Source organism: Propithecus coquereli, unplaced genomic scaffold, assembly GCF_000956105.1.
Source record: "Propithecus coquereli isolate 6110/MARCELLA unplaced genomic scaffold, Pcoq_1.0 Scaffold157, whole genome shotgun sequence".
NCBI classification, from domain to species: domain Eukaryota; kingdom Metazoa; phylum Chordata; class Mammalia; order Primates; family Indriidae; genus Propithecus; species Propithecus coquereli.
Window position 1 is genome coordinate 2,760,092 of NW_012140191.1, and position 20,008 is coordinate 2,780,099.

Here is a 20,008-nt window from a genome sequence, read left to right on the forward strand (position 1 = left end):
TTGCCAATGTATTTTTGAACTAGATTTCTAGAAACTGGACTTCTGGGTCAAAAGGTAAATGAATATGTGATTTTGGGAGAATTTATCACCAAATTCCCCTCCATAGGGCTCGTACCATTTGCATTGTCATTTGCATTGTCATCTGCGTTGTGAAAGAGGGCCTCTTTTCCATAGCCAGGCCAACAGAACGTGGGCAAACTTGCAGGGTTTTTGTCAGTCTAATAGGTAAGAAGTATGTCAGTGAAGTTTTAATGGCACCTCTCCTATTGAGTGTGGTTGAGTTTTTTTTTTAAATATGTTTAAGGGTCATTTAAATTTCTTACTCTGTGAATCATTCATCTTTTTTTGCTATAGGAAGTTTTTTAAAAGTGCATACTTCCTAGGCCCCACCCAGAACTACTGATTAGAATCTGGGGGTGTTCCCCGGGAGTCCTTCTATAGCAGCCTGGTGGAGGACTTGGGTTTGGGAGCCATTGTTCTAGTGTTCTGAACCAGAAGTCCCTAAACACCGGAATCATTTTTTTTTAAAATAATCTTTATTAAATAAATCAGGAATCTTTGTACAGTATTGGCTTCAGTGAAGGGTATACAAAGACACTATTTTAGTTTGGATTTAGTTTAGATTAATTAGCATCTATGAATCCTTCTTTCTTAAAGGTTTTCTTTCATCATGTGATCACATATTCACAAGGAAAACAAACTGCTTTAAAAAATAATTCAGGTGACTCTCCTAGTTTAATTGATTAATCCATATTGTATAGTCTTAGCTGCTTCTAATCTAAAGTAATGGATATAGTTTTACTCTGAATAGAATCGCTTTGGATATCTATAGTAATAGTGTAACTGTATTAAATACAAATAATTGAAATCCATGTGGTTAATGTTTATGCTCAAACACATACACACTCAGACACAGTTATTTGGGAAATAGTCATGCTTTGTTTAGCATTCATATTTAAATACTCAAACTGTGGTGCAATTTTAGCTTGATACTTTTTTTTCCCTATTGCAATCTAGGAGGAGCTTAAACATCTGGATATGATTGTATTTTAAAGTATTTATTATTGTTAGTGAATCCTGCTTCATTTCATATTTACCTGGGTATAATATTTGTTAAAGCAGGCTTATATCTGGGCCTTAACATCAGGAAGCTTAGATTGTTGGAGCAAGATATCGAATTAATTCAAGAACAGAGAGCTCCATGTTGACAGTTTCTAAAATCTTAAAGTTCAAATGCAGTAAGGATGAAAAATCTAACTACTTATACTGCTGAGAAGCTGGATGTGCTGGAAGCAGGTGTAGGTTCCGGAAGGCCGCTGTGCCCATGTTGTAGGTGGGGATCTCCCCATTCAAATTTGTATTTTTTCCCAAGAAATTTTAGTGAAACCTAATATTCTCTTTTGTAGTGATGAAATGTGAGAGAGAAACTCAGCTTCAGGCACTATTCAGTCATTTGATTACATGCTGTCGATAAAGGTATTTTAATATTTATATTTGTATGCTTTATTTTTAAACACTCTACCATGACTGAATACTTTTTGTGCTAAACATATTGCCTATATTATCTCATTGATTACTTATAACAACCTTACTAGGTTTATTTTGTAAGTCCCACTGTATAGTTGAAGAAACTGAGGCTGCAACGTTAAGCTTCTTGCCCATAGCTAGTTAGCTTTGGGGCCATAATCTGAGTGTAAGTCAGTCTGGCTCCAAACCTGTGCTTCTGAATAGTGTGCAGTACTCTGATTGGTAGTTCTGAGTTTCATAATGAGATATTATATCCAATAGGGAGTTGATTAGTCTATCAATTCATTTCATGGAAGCTGCTAGACACCTTTAGAATGACAATGACCTTTGCTCTCTACTAGCCTTATTTGGATTTGAATGTTAAACTAGAAGAGATTTCATATCTCGTAACTAATCCCTTGGGCCAACCAGTCTTCTCTACAGATTTAAAAAATAAAAAGTTTGATTTAGATCCTAGAGCAATAGTTTTATAATGTTTTACATTCACCAGGGTTGAAATAATCATTCTAAAAGGATTTATTAAATGGATAAGTAAAATTCTGACAACAGTTTCTGAGCCTCCCCAAATGGCTATATCCTTAAGAAAAAAAAAAAGTGTCAAATCTTAACACTCCATGCTGTTCACAGCAGCTGCCACACTTCTGCAAAATGCGTTGGAACAATTCTAAAAAGCATTTTGCCTGTTGGGAATAAGACCATGTCTTCTTTTACAATTTAGAAAGCTTTCCATTCACAGGCTGAATTTTCTAGATTACTTGTTTGTTCTTTTCTGAAATGGGTAATTGATAGTTCTGCAGTTCGTATCGAGTTAGGAAGAAAAATGATCTTTTGAAAAATGTATCATTAAGTCTGCTGTGTAGAGGTTAATCAGAAGGATGCAGTGGCAAAACTAAGCTATGACTTCACGGGATTGAGAGAGACAGAAGATTTGCTGAGTGCTTTATCCATGTAGTTTTTCTGGAGTGCTTCTCCAGGCAGCTTCTCTACTTGTACACAGGTTTTCACATATGCAATTAGTAGTGTTTATAGATTGCCTCTTATTCAATTAACAACTGAGCCGGCCATATCAACTCACTGCAGACCTGCCTTTTCACTGCCAGAGATTGTACTAGGGTTATCAACTTACACAGGCTTGGATGTCTTCCAGCTGTTTAATTATAGTGTCACGCGCTTTGCTTTTTCTAGTTTCATTAGTTTATAAATGTAATATGGTATCTTATTTCTGTGATTAACACTTCATTTCAGCAGGTTAAACATGCTGGTAGAGAAGTATTGATTTCTGACACTATTTCCCCTGTGTTCATTTAGATATTTTCACATGTCTTTTATTGATTTTTTTGAAAGTGGCAAACATGAGAAAGAACACCCCAAAACGTATGCCTAAATAACTAATGTGAAGCAAACCACATATTTAGCTCTTAATTGTCACTTCCTGTGGGCTTCATTTTCTATTAATTTTTAAAACAAACACTTATCTTGCCAAGTATGTAAAATATTGTAGTTTGAAACAATCACATCTTACTTAATTTTTTCAACCAGCTGTGAAGATTGTCTATTCGACTTTACTATTTATATTTTACTCTTCATATATTACATATACTAAAACCTGAATAAGTTATTTATTAGGGATGTAATGAAAATGATTCTTAAACATGATGTTAGAAGGACTCTTATACTTTCTCACTACCTTTTGAAAATATTGCCAAATACATTTATATACACTGGAGGTACTCCATGGTTTTTTTCCCCCCATCTGGGAAATTGGCACCTAAAAAAATCAACTGGGTACCATCTGGGTGAGCCACTCTAATAAGTGGTCTTTAATGATGGATTTTTCTCAAATTTATTTAATAGTAGTTTTGTTTCCTTTCATTTTGTTATATTTAAAGCATTCATTTATTTTGGAAGGTAATATCCAATTATTAATATTAAATATATAGTCATTAGAAACCTGTATAAAGCTTAGCATATTGGCTCAGAGGTCCAACTATTCTTGCTTTAGATTTTGTAATATCAGCTCTTATAGTTTGATATAAAAGTTCAGATATTGCTTTAATTTTCTACTTAATATTTAATAACTGTATGTGACCCTTTACTTGATATAATATTTAGGATATTGAGAAATATCTGAATTGACATTGCTGAAGACTTTAAACATGGTGAGAAAGCGGTGAAACAGTAATGAAATTTTGTTTAGCTAGTCTGGCAGTATGAGAACCAAAAAAAATCAAGGTGAATCTTTGAGCTCTGAAGCACAGAAACCCTGGGTTATGTTATTTTCTTCACATGTTATACGTATACATATCTCCATATACATGTTATATGGAGAGTTAAGGTGGGTAATGTTCACTACTTACTCTTGGCCACAACCTATGTGATAGAACCAGTTTGGGGCAAGAACTTGAGGGTAGAAGTACTTAAGTAAAAATATTTTTTATTTCTTTGAACTCATGAGATTCATAAGAGGGGAGGATAGGTTGAAATGATAAATATGGAATGTGATGACAGTAAAGTGTTTGGAGGCTATTACAGCAGAATTTATTCTCATGAGGAAAGGAGGTACAATCAAATGTCAATGAAAGGGTGCTCCATAGAGATGTGGGCGAGGTGGCCATGGTGATACAAGTCTGAGATCTACCACTTGGAGGCTTTTTACTCTAGAGCTTCCCTCTGTTATATGATAGCCATTAGTCGCTTGTAGCTATTTAAACTTAAATTAGTTAAAATTAACTGAAATTTGAAACTCAGTTCCTCAGTCATGTGAACCACATTTCAAATGCTTAATAGTTGCATGCCACCGATGGCTAGCAAACTGTACAGTGGACTTATGGAACTTTTGCTTCACAACAGAAAAGTCTGTGGGACAGTGCTGCTCTTCGGAATCTAGAGGTATTTAAATATACATTTAGAGAAGGAAATACTCAATTTAATAGAGTCGTCGAATTTGGTTTTTTTTTGTTTTTGTTGTTAAATGAAATAAAGAAATTGATTATCTTGTAAAACAAGAGCTCCAGATATAAGAAGCCTCAAGAGGTGATTAATTTAGTGATTTAGCAATGTCTATGATACGTGACCCCTATTTATCTTCACTTGACCACCCTCCAAGCTGGTTTCATCCTAAGATTGTTTCCCCCATAGTTATAATGTGGCTGCAACAGCACAAGGCAGAATTAAAAGATATCTTAATAATTCTTTATTCAGACTACCCATATACTATTTTGAATCTCTTTTTTGAGAAAACTTTAATTAGAATTTGTTTAACAGTGTGCAAGCTTTCCACTGTAGGCAAATAGGTGATATGGAGAGAAACCTGTTAGAACAGTTAATTGCTGTTTTTTATTCAAGAGGTTCGAATTAATGTCTCACATGTTTAGCTCTGCTATGCCCCATAGATGTAGAATATACCTAAGGTCCTGAGCAGTCATTACTGAATTTGAGTGGTGAGGCAAATTACTTCTGCAGCAAATAGCATTTTGAATAATCCATAAAAATCATTAAATTTCAAGGTTGGGAGGGAACTGATAGGTAGATAACCAGATCCAACACCTTTTTGGCAATAATATAAAAATCCTGCCACCCATAAAGATTAATTCATATTTCAAATAAGAAATTTGGTTATCCTTAAACGTATCCTTTTAAATAAGTTTAATCCCAACATTCATCTGATATAATTCTTAGGCTAAAAAGCTGGGTGCTAAGATAAGATGTCAAGCAAAATAAAACACATTATGAACTGTTTCAAGGAGTGTTTTTCTTTTTCTTTCTTTCTTTCTTTCTTTCCTCTCTTTTTTCCTCCCTCCCTCCCTTCCTTCCTTCCTTCCTTCCTTCTTTTCTTTTCTTTTTTCTGTTTTTTGAATATCAATCCCAGAAATACGGGTTAAAAATGGTATTAATGTACACAATGTTTTATTTAATGTCCCTCTATGAGTGAAAAACTTGCATATTTTAGCTTGGTCTTTTTTGTTTTAGCCAATGCAATTTCATAGCTGTGTTTTTCTGCCTGTTACAACAGAAAAGGTAAAGCATTTGCTGCAGATTATTTGCAGATGCCTCAAATTTACTCTGGAAAGTCTAATTTTCCATCAAATAATTTTAAAATTAGTCAGAGAGCTTCAAGAGTTGAAAGCAAATTCCTGATCAGTGTGGCTACTTAAGGAATTTAACAGATACTCGAGGGACTGTGTGGTGACCACAGTGACGTTGTAAGTGGGTTGGCTAAGTTTTATTTTTATCTCAGAGGGCGATGTGAACTCTAATGGAAAATAGTGGTAATTTCCTAGTTAGGTTTTTGGTAAAGATTAAAACACTATGCTCTATTTGTGTTGAGGTTTTACAAGACATGTAGAATTGTGTAAAGCAGGAATTAACCCTCATTCCTCGGAAGCCATCAGGATTAAACCTGTGTAAGAGAATGCACGCATCAGAGGGGCAGATGTAGAAATGGAATCTCAACATTGAGATCCCAGATAGAATCCAATTAACAAGACCAAGAAGCTTAGGCTTTCCTCATCAGTTAATTATGTTTTCTTCCTTTGTTTCAGTTACAATGTTTTAGATATGGATTTGATTAAATACTCCCATAGAAGTTTATGGGTACCTATTCTTTCAGATTCTAGTATTAAAATATGCCAGATTTACTTTAGTTGGATTTATCTTTATCAGAGATCTATTATTCATTTTAGATCAAGACAGGGGTTATCTGTCATCCAACGTAACTTGTTTTTAGGGTCGTTTTTCTGTACTTGGTAAGGTGTGGGTGTGTGTTTTTTTTTTTTTTTTTTTTTTCAGAGTTCTTCCAAATATTTCAAGGGGTCTTTATGACTTTTCACACAAAGAGTATCTAAATGCTTTTCAGGTGTTGCTGTGTGTAGCCATACGGGATGTTTAGCGTACCAAGGGGTGGCACGCGAGCAAGGGGTGAGTGGGAGCTGAAATCCAGCCTGCCCTCTGCTCCCAAAACTGTGCTCCCTGCATGGGATTTGTTAATTTGAACTAAGGTATGGGCATAGTATGGGCTCATATAAGTCCTGATACTTCTGTGTTATATGTAAAATACTTCCTTAACCCTCTCATAATTTGAGACTTGAATTGTCTCAACTTATCCTTTTATGCAATATCTTCATTTTTTATAGTGGTTAAATATATGTAACATAAAATTTACCATTTTTAAGTGTACAGTTTTGTGGCATTAAGTGCATTCTCATTGTTGTGTAACCATCACCACCTCCATCTCCAAAGCTTTTTATTTATCTTCCTCAACTGAAATTCTGTACCCATTAAACACTAACTCTCCATCCCCCTTTAAGCCCTGGCAACCACCTTTCTACTTTCTGCTTCTGTGAGTATGAGCACTCTAAGTACCTCTTATAAGTGGAATTATGTGATATTTGTCCTTTTGTGACTAGCTTATTTATTTAGCATAATGTCTTTAAGATTCATCCATATTGTTGCATGTGTCAGGACCTCCTTCCTTTTTAAGGCTGAATAATACTTCATTGTGTGTGTAATACTACATTTTGTTTATTCATCTGTTGACAGACACTTCGTTTGCTTCTACCTTTTGACTATTGTGAATATTGCTATGAACGAGGGTGTATAAATGTTCTTTGCTTTCAGTTCTTTTGGGTATAGACCCAGAAGTGTAATTGCTAGCTCATATGGTAATTCTAAATGTTTAATTTTTTTGAGGAACCGCCATACAGTTTTCGTAGTAGCTGCACCATTTTACCTTTTCACCAGCAATGCAGAAGGGTTTCAGTTTCTCCAAATCCTCACCAATATTTATTTTCTGTTTTGTTTTGTTTTTATTTGACAATAGCTATTCTAATGGATGTGAAGTGCCATCTCATTGTGGTTTTCATTTGTGTTTCCTAATAATTAGTGGTGTTTAGTAACTTTATGTGCTTGTTGGACATTTTTATATCTTCTTTGGAGAAATGTCTATTCATGTCCTTTGTCCAATTTTTAATTTGGGTTGTTTATTTTTTGTTGTTGAGTTTTGGAAATTACTTATATATTTTGGATATATGATATATTCTTATCAGATATATGATCTGCAAATATTTTCTCTATTCCAATGGGGTGCCTACAAACTAGGTTCTGATGCTGTTCTGCTATACATAAGAAGTTTGTGAACTCTTCTCAAAGGGGAAGAGAAAAAAAGGAAGTTTGTCTTGGGCAAGTTTGTTGCCCAGCTTGGTTGGTTAAACTTTTTCAACCTGCTTCCTCACCCGTTGAGTGGGAATGATAATAACCAATGCTGTGGGGCTTTGTGAGATGAAGTGAGATGAGGAGTGCATGGCCAGTAAGTTGCACAGGGGTCAGCCTCCTGTAAATGCTCGATAAGAGGGTGGTACTGATGAGGGCAGAAAATATCCTGTTATGGATTTGTTTGTTTAATTAATAAGGCTCTTTGTTGTCCCTGAGAAAAGATAGCAAGATATATTCTAGAAGGAAATTTAACAATTCATAAGTCTCTTGGTTTTTATTTGCTTCTGCTTTTTTTTTCTTTTTTCTGCTTTTAACTGCTACATGTTGCCTTAGCTGCAGGGTTGCTAACATTTGCTTCTTTTGCTTCCTCTTTGGTGTCAGTGTCAGTGATTTTCAAGCTCTTTACTTTTTTCACAGAGATTATCTTTATAACAAAATAATTCTTTATGAGTTTTTTTTGCACCTATCCACTCACTTAGTTCTTATATTTAAGGGTAGTCTCCCCTTTTTAAAGAGTTTACATGTGTATTTCTTTCACTGAACTCTTTCCTCATTAATTATTTGATATTTTTCTTGAAATATGTTTGAATAATACTCATAACCCTTGGTGTTGATCCTCACTAGTGAGAAGAGGGGACGTCCTGGCAGCATGGAGTGGTATCCGGCCCCTTGTTACAGATCCCAAGTCTGCAGATACTCAGTCCATCTCCCGAAATCATGTTGTTGACGTCAGTGAGAGTGGCCTTATCACTATAGCAGGTATGAGATATTACCTTGGTATTTGGATGTGCTTTACATACAAGCTTGACTTAAATTGTCCCACGAGGGTCTCTTTTAACTCTAATGAACAAGGATTTTCTTTGTATGATTCTGAATAAAGCTTTGCACATTGCTTTGCCACGTTTGCTATGAACAACAGGTGAATTTTGTTAATGAGTTGATAAATGGTTAATTATAAGAAAAATAAGGAGTGTCAACCTAATCAGTTCTCTGTCAATATCTTCGTAGGTGGGAAGTGGACAACATACCGATCTATGGCAGAAGATACCATAAATGCTGCTATCAAGACTCACAATTTGAAAGCAGGACCAAGTAGAACAGTTGGGCTTTTCCTTCAAGGGGGTAAAGATTGGAGCCCCACACTCTATATTAGGCTTGTCCAGGATTATGGACTTGAAAGTGAGGTGGGTGTGTATTGACACGTCACCTTCCTCTTAATCTCTCACTGTTGCCAGTGACAGAATTGGCCACCATGATGTGGCCTCCATGATTTAGAGTTTCCTTTCACTGGGTATGTTTCTGTCTGGAAAGTCAATTAGGAAAAAAGGATGGTCTTACTTTGCTTTAGTTTCCCCAAAGCAATGTACATTTTATTAAATGGTTTCTATAAAACCTGGAGTTTATTTGGTTTGTTCCTAGTATACAAGGCATCCCCAGTTCTTTCCATCTTAAGCATAAGGAATGTTGTTCTTCAGAAGTGATATTGGAGCAAAATGAAGCTGAAGCTTCATCAGTCATCCATACAGTGATTCATGTGTAATAGAGTTAGTGCTTGCCTAAGCATTCGAAGCCCAAGTGGTTTCTTCCCACAGAATCAAAATTGCTGATACTCTACAAGAGCTGTTAGTTATAGACTAAGAAAACTGACAAGATAAGCATGTACCTTTTTTGCTTTGTACCGAGGAGGTATTGATATTCTAAGTACCTGCCTAACGCAGATTTGTTTCTCTAGGTGGCACAGCATCTTGCCACCACCTATGGTGATAAGGCTTTCGAGGTGGCCAAAATGGCAAGTGTGACTGGCAAGAGATGGCCCATTGTTGGAGTGCGGCTTGTGTCAGAATTTCCATATATCGAGGCAGAGGTATGTGAATGGTCATGTGGGAATTTCTTCTCTGCCATGGGATACATTTCATCTGTTCATTTTTCATCTTCTTTAAAAATTATAGGTAGCTAAGTTTTAATGCACACGTGTCAGTGAAAACCTTGAGTGAAATGTCTTTCCCATGCAGATCCTTTCCTTTCCCTTACAAAATTTTAATCTTAATTCCAAAGTGTTGTTAATAGTGGTAATAATAACAATATAAAATAGGGATTTTTTTTTCTCCCTGTAGCTATTTCAAGTCTTGTTAATTCACAATTGTTTGTCCCTTTTGTGAATTTGTAGCTCTTTAAGTTTTACCACCCATGTCCTGCCAGATGATATACCTTGATGTGACAGTTTCTTAAAGATTTAAGTCTTGTTTCTTGTCAAACTTTCAAATTTTATGAAACCAGAGACCATGATTTGTGTTTATTTGTAATTCACAATGCCTTAAAATATTGGTGTTCAGTAAGCATTTACCTGTTGATTGAATTTGGGGTTTCTGTCAGCTGGTTAATGTAAGAGATGAGACCATGACTTTTTTATACTCGTCCTGCACCTGTTCAGCTGTGTAAATTAACATCCACGTTATGTATAAGCAAAGAGAGGTAAGTGATTACTGTGGACGGTTAATGAGAAGTGGTGCAGTTTGCATGGTTATGTCAGGTTCTATTCAGGAATAAAGCATTAACTCTCGTCCAGTTTATCCTATTTGCCAAACCTCCTTTGGCAGGCAGCTGGTGGACTTGTGTGATGCCACTATTTGTCTCATGCCTGCTGGAGAACCGGAGAGGAGAAAGAAAAATGTCACCTTTCCGAAGCATGAATTTATTTTTTTCAGTGAAACTTTATTTCCTCTTCTTAAAGAAAGGTCTGAACTAATAATATTTCTTTAATTTTAACCCAGGTGAAATATGGGATTAAGGAGTATGCCTGCACCGCGGTGGATATGATTTCTCGCCGCACGCGCCTGGCCTTTCTAAATGTCCAGGCAGCCGAGGAAGCCCTACCCAGGATTGTTGAGCTGATGGGCAGAGAACTGAATTGGGATGATTATAAGAAAGAGGTATTATATAGAAGTCTTTAAAACCACGGTTCCCATTACTAAATGTGAAATGGCTCGATCTATTAGCAGAGGGAAGCGTAGTTTTTAATGGTGACCTCGGATTTCTTGCCAATGTCTGCACGTGTGTGTGTGTTCAGTATTGTGAGACCTTAGGAAAATGGAAAGATATTCTTGTACCAAAATTTAGTTATTCTTGGAAAATCTCTTAAATAAAATGCTCTTAAATTTGTGGTCATAATTCCTGAAGAAGAAAGATAACAATGGTTGTGGGGTAGGACATTTTATGGTTTTTCATTGAAAACACTTGTAGAACATAGTCAGTGAAATTCACACGCCTGCTAATTTGCCTTTGGTAAGAAATAGTGGTTTCACTGCCTGACCACCAAGTGCTTATCATTTGTGTCATTTGAGATTTTTATATTTTTATCCAAATTTTAAAAAGAAAGCCAGGGATGCTCAGATGCCCACACATACATTTTTGTATAGACTTGGGCTTGTCATAAGAAGCAGAAGACCTTCATGTTTTTCAATTAACCCAAACTGTTGTGATATACAGAGGCATATGAAGCATTTTTGTGTATTTATTCATAAAATACATACTTTCTGTGCTCATTGGGATTAGTTCCTTTCCCCTTAGTCCATCTTGAACCCATTCCATTTGGGCTCTTTTGCCACTACTTTGCTGTATGAGCTCTGGTCATTCTCACCAGTAACCTCCATGTTGCTCAATATACTTGTCAACGCTCAGTCCTCATTTTATTTGACCAATGAGCAGCATTCAACATAATTGATTCCCTGCTCCTTCTTGAACTATATTTTTTTACTTTCTGGAATACCTCTCTTGGATCTCCTTTTATGACCCCCAAACTACTACTTCTATAGTCTTTTCCATGTCATAAATAGCTATTCTACCCTTTGGTTGCTGAGGCCAAAATATTAGTATCATACTTTATGCCTTCTCTCACACCCTATCTAAACCCACCAGCACATCTTAAATCATATCTGTCTTCAAATAATGGTTTGAATTCAACCCTTCCTTAACACATTCAACTGCTGTCACCTTGATTCAGACTACTAACATCTGTCATGTGGATTATTGTAATAGCTTGCCTCCCTTAAACTGGTGTCCCTTCTTTAACAGTTTTATTAAAATATGATCCAGATCGTTGGATACGTCAGTCTCAAATTGGAGGGGAGGCCTGGGGTAGAAATATAAATATGAGTTGATATTTAAGCTGTCAAACTGGATGAGATCAGGTAGCTAGTTAGTGTAGTTAGGTGATGAGAGTGGTCCCAAGACTGACCCCTGTAGCACACCAAAATTTAGAAATTGAGGAGGTAAGGAAGAATCCAGAAAAAAGAGAAAGTAATAGCTAGTGAAGTTGGAGTGGAATAGGAGTGATAAGACTCAAGAGGGAGTCGTGACCCATGAGATAAGGAAGAAAGTATGTCTTAGTCCCCTTGGACTGCTATAACAGAAATACCAGAGTGGGTGGCTTAAACAGCAAACGTTTACTTCTCAGTTCTGGAGGCTAGGAAGGCCAAGGTCAAGACACCAGTAGATTTGGGATCTGGAGGAGGCCTGCTTCCTGGTTCATAGACAGGATGTCTTCTTGCTGTGATCTCACATGGCATGAGTGAATGAACATTACTGAGCATCTATGTCACATGCTGAAGGTGCAGGGAAGCATTGGGCACGTGGCCTATCCTTAAAGCATTTTTGTTCTGGTGTAGACTACCAAAGAGTCGCCTGGGAAGTGTAGGGGAAAAGGGCAGATTTTGAGGCCTGATTTTGTTTTATTTTATTTTTATTTCAGGATATTATAAGGGCACAAACATTTTGAGGCTTGATTTTAGACTGAGAGTCTTTAGGGGCCCCATATTTAAAAAATTCTCCACTAGTAATTTTAATGTAATGTACTGTGGTGTACTGATTAGAAGTCACCATTCAAAAAGAGTTACTTACAGTAAAGGAAACAGGCTCACAGAGTAAGTCCCTGTCAGAGTTCATACAAGCAGTAAATTGTGGAGCAGGGATTGAACACCAGATATTCTGATCCCGGCACATGAGCCTTTCCCACCCTGCCCTGCTGCCTCTGTGTTAGCCACACTGGTTTATAGCTCTTCCAGGCTTGAGTTTTAGTCTGATCAGCTAAGGCTCTATACAGAGGCAGCACAAGAATGAATCTTACTCCTGTGCTATTGCCAATCATTTTTACCATATAGAAGTTTTGGGGATAATGTGTTCTTCTAAAAATTATGGTTGGAATGATTTGAATATGCAGGAACATATTTTGTGCTAGGAATTCAGGCTGTAGGAGGTAGGGAAAAGGATGAAAATTCTGTAAACTTGTTGGGTTTGGCCCTCCTGGGGAAGCTGGATTCAACTTCAGTTCAAATTTTATGAGCAGATTTATGTGCTCAGAAATACTCTCCCCTCCTCCTTAACAAAGTAACATAAATAAAAGACCTAAAGTTATTACTCAGTATCTGAGACACAGGAGTATTAATGAGAGCTGTGGACAGTCTAGAAAGAGCAAAGAAAAGGGAGAAAAAAGAATTAAAAGGTTAGAAAGTTGGACTTCTGAGAAAAGGTTAAAAGCATTGGGATTATTTAACCTGCAAAAGTGAAAGAGGAACGAGATGATAAATAACTCTCCGTGGATGAATTGTGGTTGTTTTTACCGGTCAATATTTAATGAGTGACTTGTATACTGAACATTGTGCCAGATATTTTAGGAGAATAATAAATAGCTCATAGTTTCAAGAATCTTGAAATTTAATCAGGGAGTTATAGCACGTATATATCTCAGAAATGTATGTATATTTCCCAAAATTTAGAGAAATATTTAGAGAAACTGTTATTCAAGATCAAAATCCTGCCAACTTGGAAGAACTGATGGAGGAAGAAGGCAGTGTCTGGGGGAGTTGGGGATTGATAGAGGACTTGGTAGGCATATTTAGAGAAAATGACATTGCCAAATTGTGTTCTACAGGGTAGAAATTAATGTACATGAAAAGCAACTACATGATCAAAAGAGTGTAGGAGTTCTGAGTTAAACAAATAAAACTGTTTTCTTTAGTGCAGATAATTTGGAACCTTTAAAATGATTATGTGTGTTTTCAATTTCCAAAAGGGAATTTATTTGGAGACAGACCCAACTCTCACTTTTTGGGAGGGCTGGGTGTGAAGGGGACTGTAATACTTAGGACATATTTTGGGAAATGCTGCCCTGCAGGATTTGGTAAGATAAATTTTATAACATTAAGGCAAAAGATACATTTTTCATTGAGAGACTGTAAAGAGAAGACATTTAAGTAGATTTAGAGAATCTCACAAAAAGAAAGTTTTTTTCAAAATTGATTCCAAATAAGGAGGGAAAAAGGGAGCAAGTGAAAAAATGGAGTGACTCTGGACAAAGCAAGCTGATAAACACCAGATTTAAAACAATTGAAAGACAAATGCTTAACAACGAAAGGAGATATATATCAGGAATAACATGGATATATATGAATATTATCCGGTGTTGTTTGAGCGTTGGGGAAAAAAATGCTAAGGGTACCAAAAATACCTTTTTTTTTTTTGAGACAGAGTCTCACTCTGTTGCCCAGGCTAGAGTGCCGTGGTGTCAGCCTAGCTCACAGCAACCTCAAACTCCTGGGCTCAAGCAATCCTCCTACCTCAGCCTCCTGGGTAGCTGGGACTACAGGTACTCACCACTGTGCCCGGCTAATTTTTTCTATTTTTTTTTTTAGTTGTTTGGCTAATTTCTTTCTATTTTTCGGTAGAGACAGGGTCTCGCTCTTGCTCAGGCTGGTCTCGAACTCCTGAGCTCAGGCAATCCTCCCGCCTTGGCCTCCCAGAGTACTAGGATTACAGGAGTGAACCACCGCTCCCGGCACAAAAATAACTTTTAAAAATTAAAAAAATTCAAGGCCTAACCTAGATTTTTGCTTAAGGTGACAAGCATCACATTCTTGAACGCTAGAGTGAAGGGAGAATTATTCAATTTACAGTTTAATACCAATGTGTTATTCCTTCTCTCTCTCTCTGGGTTCATGTGTGAAAATAATAAAATATAAATATTGGTAAGATGGAATAGATACTCAGATAGACTACTCTAAATAAGTTTTATGCTAGCCCAGAAAAATTATATCCCAGGATACTCAGAGAATTTGCTGCTGGGATTGTTTACCTACTGTTGATCTTTAAAAATACATAGCCAATAGGAAAGGGACCAGAAGACAGAGTCAGGCAAATGTAGTACCAAATTTCAAAAAGAAGAGGAAAGAAAAATAGAGTTTCCAACCCAGATACCAATGGGTTTGGCATTGATCCTGGGTGGTTTTCTAGATTATTGTATTTTAAGTTTATTTTATCAGCATCTAGCAAGAAGTAGTGGTCACTAGTAAGGAATCACTCACATAAAATCATTTTATATATCTCATTTTCTTTTTACATAGAGCAAAGAGATTGTTAGATCAGGGAAACGTTATAGACATAATGTATTAGATTCCATAAAGCATTTTATAAAGCCCCATGTGGTATCTTTGTAAAATTGGTAGATTTGTGACCAGTTAAATAGCCAGTGTTGGGCTCAGAAGAGGTCTCTGGTAGCAGGTCATAAGCAGTCTGTCCTTGGTCTTGACCTAGTCTACCTTGGTTCAAATGATTAGATTACAGTGTTGACGGCATGTGTCTTTGGTGTACCAGTAACAAGAAACTGGAGGGAGAGTGAATGTTTGATGAAATGAAACAATGGGTGAAATTTCATTAGGTATAATTTAATAGAGATAAATGGCAAACCTTACATTAGATAGAAAAACAACTCCATCCATTCAAGATAGATTTGACAAGGCTTAACAGTAACATATGTGAAAAAGAAATATGGTTTTAGTTAACTGTGAATGCATAGCCATTAACAGTGGTTCATGGCTGCCCCAAAATCCAATTGCAATCTTAAACTGCATTAATACAAATTATATATCTAGATTGATGAAGCTGATAGTTACTGCTTTGTAGGTACTTGCCAGATCTCTGTTGAAGTATTGTGTTTTGTTCTGATAATTGTATTATGTGACAGACCAGTTGTGGTCTGGAAGAAATTATCTGGCATGGTATAGGGATTCAAAATCATGTCTCATGCAGAAGAGTAGTTCTAGACTGAAAAGAAAACTCTAAAAAGGAAAGCGCATGATACTATCTTTAAATACTTGTTAAGCTGTGATACCGGAAAAATGAAAAAACATTATGTGTGTTCTACTGTAGGAAAGTTTTGCCCATCAGAAACAAATCGGATGAATTGTAAGGAGGTGGATTTAATCTCAACATAAACTTTCTAACAATGGGAGCCATCCCTTTGTGGGCTACCTTCACTGGTATTAAGTTACCTTTCTATTGCTAGAGTTATTTAGACAGAGTCTTCATGCTTCCATTTCTGGAGTGTTTCAAAAGAAATGTTGGGTTAGGAAAGTATATTGTTACATTTAGGGAGAAATCTCTTCCACCTTCGAAATTCTATGATTCCTTGCTTGATGGAGTATGGATAAATTACACAGGCAGTGAAGGCACATGAATTGAGGTCTATTGTTGTTGGAGGGCAGCATCAGAGACGGCATTGCCAAGGAGATGAATTTTGAACCAGTTTTGTTGAAAATGGCTGGACAAAATTGGTGGAAAAGGAAAATAATTTTATTTATGACAACTGGTAAATTTTCTTGTATGAAGAGAGAATTTCGTCAGCGAGGAATGCCCTTGGAGATGGAGACTTCACAGACAAGTTTTATGTATATTATATATCATATATACATGCATGCGTATCTTTTAGTTTATTTTTTAAGCTGAGAGAATTAATTAGTGCTGATAAGTTTCTATTTTGCTATTTAAGAACATTAAGGAAGAACATTTTTATTATCTATTTCCTAAGAGGAAGGAAAATAAGAAAAGAATAATCTCAAAAAAAGTTTGTCTTCTGCAGAAAATAGAGTCAGAAGTCTTATCACTGACATAACTGAGGACATAAAAACATATTTCTTGCAAGTGTACGTGCCATTGTTTTATTTTCCTCATTTTACTTCACATTGACACTCTTCTTCAGAACAGAATTTGGGAACCATTGAGTTAGTAGGATCATTTGGTGGGACGTTGGGGAATTTAAGGCGTGTATTCGTCAGTTTTTGCTAGGTTATACTGACTATATAATAGGCAATTTCAAAATCTCAGTGGTTTATCATAGCAAACATTTATTTTTCACTTATATTACATGAAACCTGCATGCTAGCTGCTGTGGCTTTTCTCTGTTCCAGGTTGGCTTCAGGTCTCATCTGAGACATGCCCTTCTTATGGCATAGGAATGAGAAAGGCTAAGCAAAACCATAAAGTTACTTTAAAAAAATTTTTTTTAAAGCTTTTTTATTTGTACAAATTTATGGGGTACATGAGAAATTTTGTTACCTATGTATAATGCATGGTGATCTAGTTAGGGTATTCAGGTGTTCATCACCTGAGTATAATACACTTTTGTTGAACATAGTCATCCTACTCTGCTATCAAACATTGAATTTATTTCTTCTATCTTACTGTGTGTCTGTGCCCTTTAACCCACTTCTCTTCCTCCTCCCCCTCTTCCCCACTCATCTTCCCAGGCTCTTTTACCTATTTTTCTACTTTCTACCTCCATGTGTTCAAATTTTTTAGCTCCCACATGTAAGTGAGAACATGCGTTGTCTTTTTGTGTCTTTTAATGCATTTACACAAAAGTGGCATGTATCATACCCATTCATATTCCATTGGCCAAACTAGGTCACATGGCCAGCTCACATCAGTAAGGTTGAGAAGTGTACGTACAGGGGAGAACTGTGTGTGGTGGTGGCGGGGGGTGGGAGGTAAGAGAGATTTGTGAACAATGTACAATAGAGTCATTTTGGAGGTTATTAGATGGGAGGGTGACATGATGAAAACTAAGTTTTTGCAGCAATAGTTAGCATCAGTTGAGGCTGCGACAATGAAAACAGGAAGAGTAACTATTGAGGATAGCTTATTTCTTCCATGACTCTGTAACTTCCACCTAATTATCAGAACCCCAGTAGCAAAATTTCGGCATAGCTAATTTCATGAGATCTGCCTTGGCACTTCATGTCACATTACAGCAGTTGCTCAAGTCCTAGAAACCTTCACCTTTAATTGCTTTTTTGTCACCAAACTATAAGAATTTGGTCCTGTAGATTTTGCTGGTCAACTCTGTATAGAAATACTCATAGTAAAAAGAAATAAAATATCAAAACATGCAACAAAATGAATGAATCTCAGGATCATTATGCTATGTGAAAGCAGTCAAACACAAGACTACATACTATATGAAATCTTTTGTATGAAATTCCAGGAAAGAAAAGCTCTGGTGACAGGAAGCAGATCAATGGTTGCCTGGGGCTAGAGGTCAGGAGAAAAGATCAACTTCAAATAGACATGAGGAAAGTTTTAGCAGGATGGACATGTTCTAGATTTTGATTGTGGTACAGTGTACATTTTATTGAATGTAAATTGTACTTCAGTAAACCGGGAATTGTGCTGATTGGATATGTGAGTATCAGCTTCTTCTTTTGAAGACCAAAAGGAAAAAAAGAACAAAAAAATCAGTAATTCTTTCTATAAGTCTTTGAACTTTGTGTGTGTCTCTGTTTTAGGAAGAACTTGAAACAGCCAAGAAGTTTCTGTATTATGAAATGGGCTATAAATCTCGATCAGAACAGTTAACAGATCGCTCTGAAATTAGCCTACTGCCTTCAGACATTGACAGGTACTTCTTACAAGTTTCTTTCTTTTTTTTTTCTCTTACCTATGTAAGTATATTTTAACATTATTCAATGTTGTGTTCCAGGTACAAGAAGAGATTTCATAAGTTTGATGCAGACCAAAAAGGCTTTATTACCATTGTTGATGTTCAGCGTGTATTAGAGGTAGTTTTCTTTGGTTCAATATCAGTCTCTGATAGTAGAATAATATAAAGATGATATTGGATATTTTTCTCATCTAATGCTTTCTACAAGTAATATTTTGTTGTCATTTTTGAAAATTTGTTAACATTAGTAAAAAGATATGCATAATTTTTAATTAAACCTCATTGCTCTGTGCTTTTACTTAGAGTATCAATGTCCAAATGGATGAAAATACACTACATGAAATTCTGAATGAAGTAGATTTGAACAAAAATGGACAGGTTGAACTGAATGAATTTTTGCAGGTGAGTTGTAGTGAAAGGAAACATATATTTGCTTTTATCTTTTGGTTGTCGTGGTCATAAATGGATGTTCAAGAATGGATTTTTAAGTCCACACAATTGTCACTTTGTTCTGAAAAAGGAGAAAGCTTGAAGCCAACAAAAGTTGATATGTCTGCCCTCAAGGATAAGGCTCTACTTTGGTGTGTGTTTTTTTCTTACTTTTTATAAGAAGTGTTCTGTTACGTTGGTTAATTGACATTAAAGCCAAGTTATTTATGGCTTAAAGGTTGAATACGAAGCATGCTTTTTAAAGAAGTATGCCATGAAATAACACTGCTGGACTTTTCTCTGCCTGCTTCAAAAGAGGCAACACAGTATTTCCAATGTGGAAAGTAATTTTTTTATGGAGGAAGTTTAAAAAATCATAGTTGTATTCATTTAAGAATCATATTCATTTGAGAACATAATTATTAGATTCGTATGTTATAAACAACCAGAAAAACAAAAAGAAGGAAAACTGTACTCTGGGGTCAAGACCATATAATTCAAATATTTCCATTTTCAATTTCAACTTATTCAAGGCTCAATTGTTTAATCTTTGTAGCCATGAAGAAAATAAATTTTGTTACTTTAACTTCAAACTAGATGCTACACATCATTCCTTAAAAGTTCCTTAAAAGAAAGAAATTCAATAAATCCCTATATTATTTGTAGCTGTCCATATGGCTCTGATCATATGAAGAATGTATTGGTTTCCAAGCAGCCAGGTTTTTTTCTGTAGCGCTTCTTGGGCAGGTATTTCAAATGAATGCCAGGTCTTGCTTGCACCATGGCAATGATGAATGCTGAACATGAAATAAATTAATGCTAGGGATTTTGGTCAATGTCAGCCCTTTCTTCACTGTGTCAAGTTAAACAAACAAGATCAAGGCAAAGGAAATGGTAATTGTCTCTCTGGAGATGAGCTGCAGATAAGAGCATTGTTGAATCTAAATGCAGAAAATTTTCACAGGTTGTGTCCAGCATTACAAAAAAGAATGTTTAGTTCTTTAGCTTACTGTTTAACTAAATGCACATTTTAAATTGAATTTAAAATTTGTGCTTGGGAATTGAACACCATTT

The 20,008-nt window shown here is 36.0% G+C and overlaps 1 protein-coding gene across 1 annotated transcript in view; it reads left to right on the top strand.

Annotated features, from left to right (window-relative positions):
* GPD2 (glycerol-3-phosphate dehydrogenase 2 (mitochondrial)) overlaps positions 1-20,008 on the top strand; it is a 139,075-nt gene that overhangs the window by 117,197 nt on the left and 1,870 nt on the right. Inside the window, exons 10-16 of the mRNA XM_012640782.1 lie at positions 8,362-8,496; positions 8,746-8,921; positions 9,470-9,601; positions 10,509-10,667; positions 18,351-18,463; positions 18,545-18,623; positions 18,809-18,907. Coding sequence (XP_012496236.1) covers positions 8,362-8,496; positions 8,746-8,921; positions 9,470-9,601; positions 10,509-10,667; positions 18,351-18,463; positions 18,545-18,623; positions 18,809-18,907 — 893 coding nt within the window. The remainder of the gene's footprint in view (positions 1-8,361; positions 8,497-8,745; positions 8,922-9,469; positions 9,602-10,508; positions 10,668-18,350; positions 18,464-18,544; positions 18,624-18,808; positions 18,908-20,008) is intronic.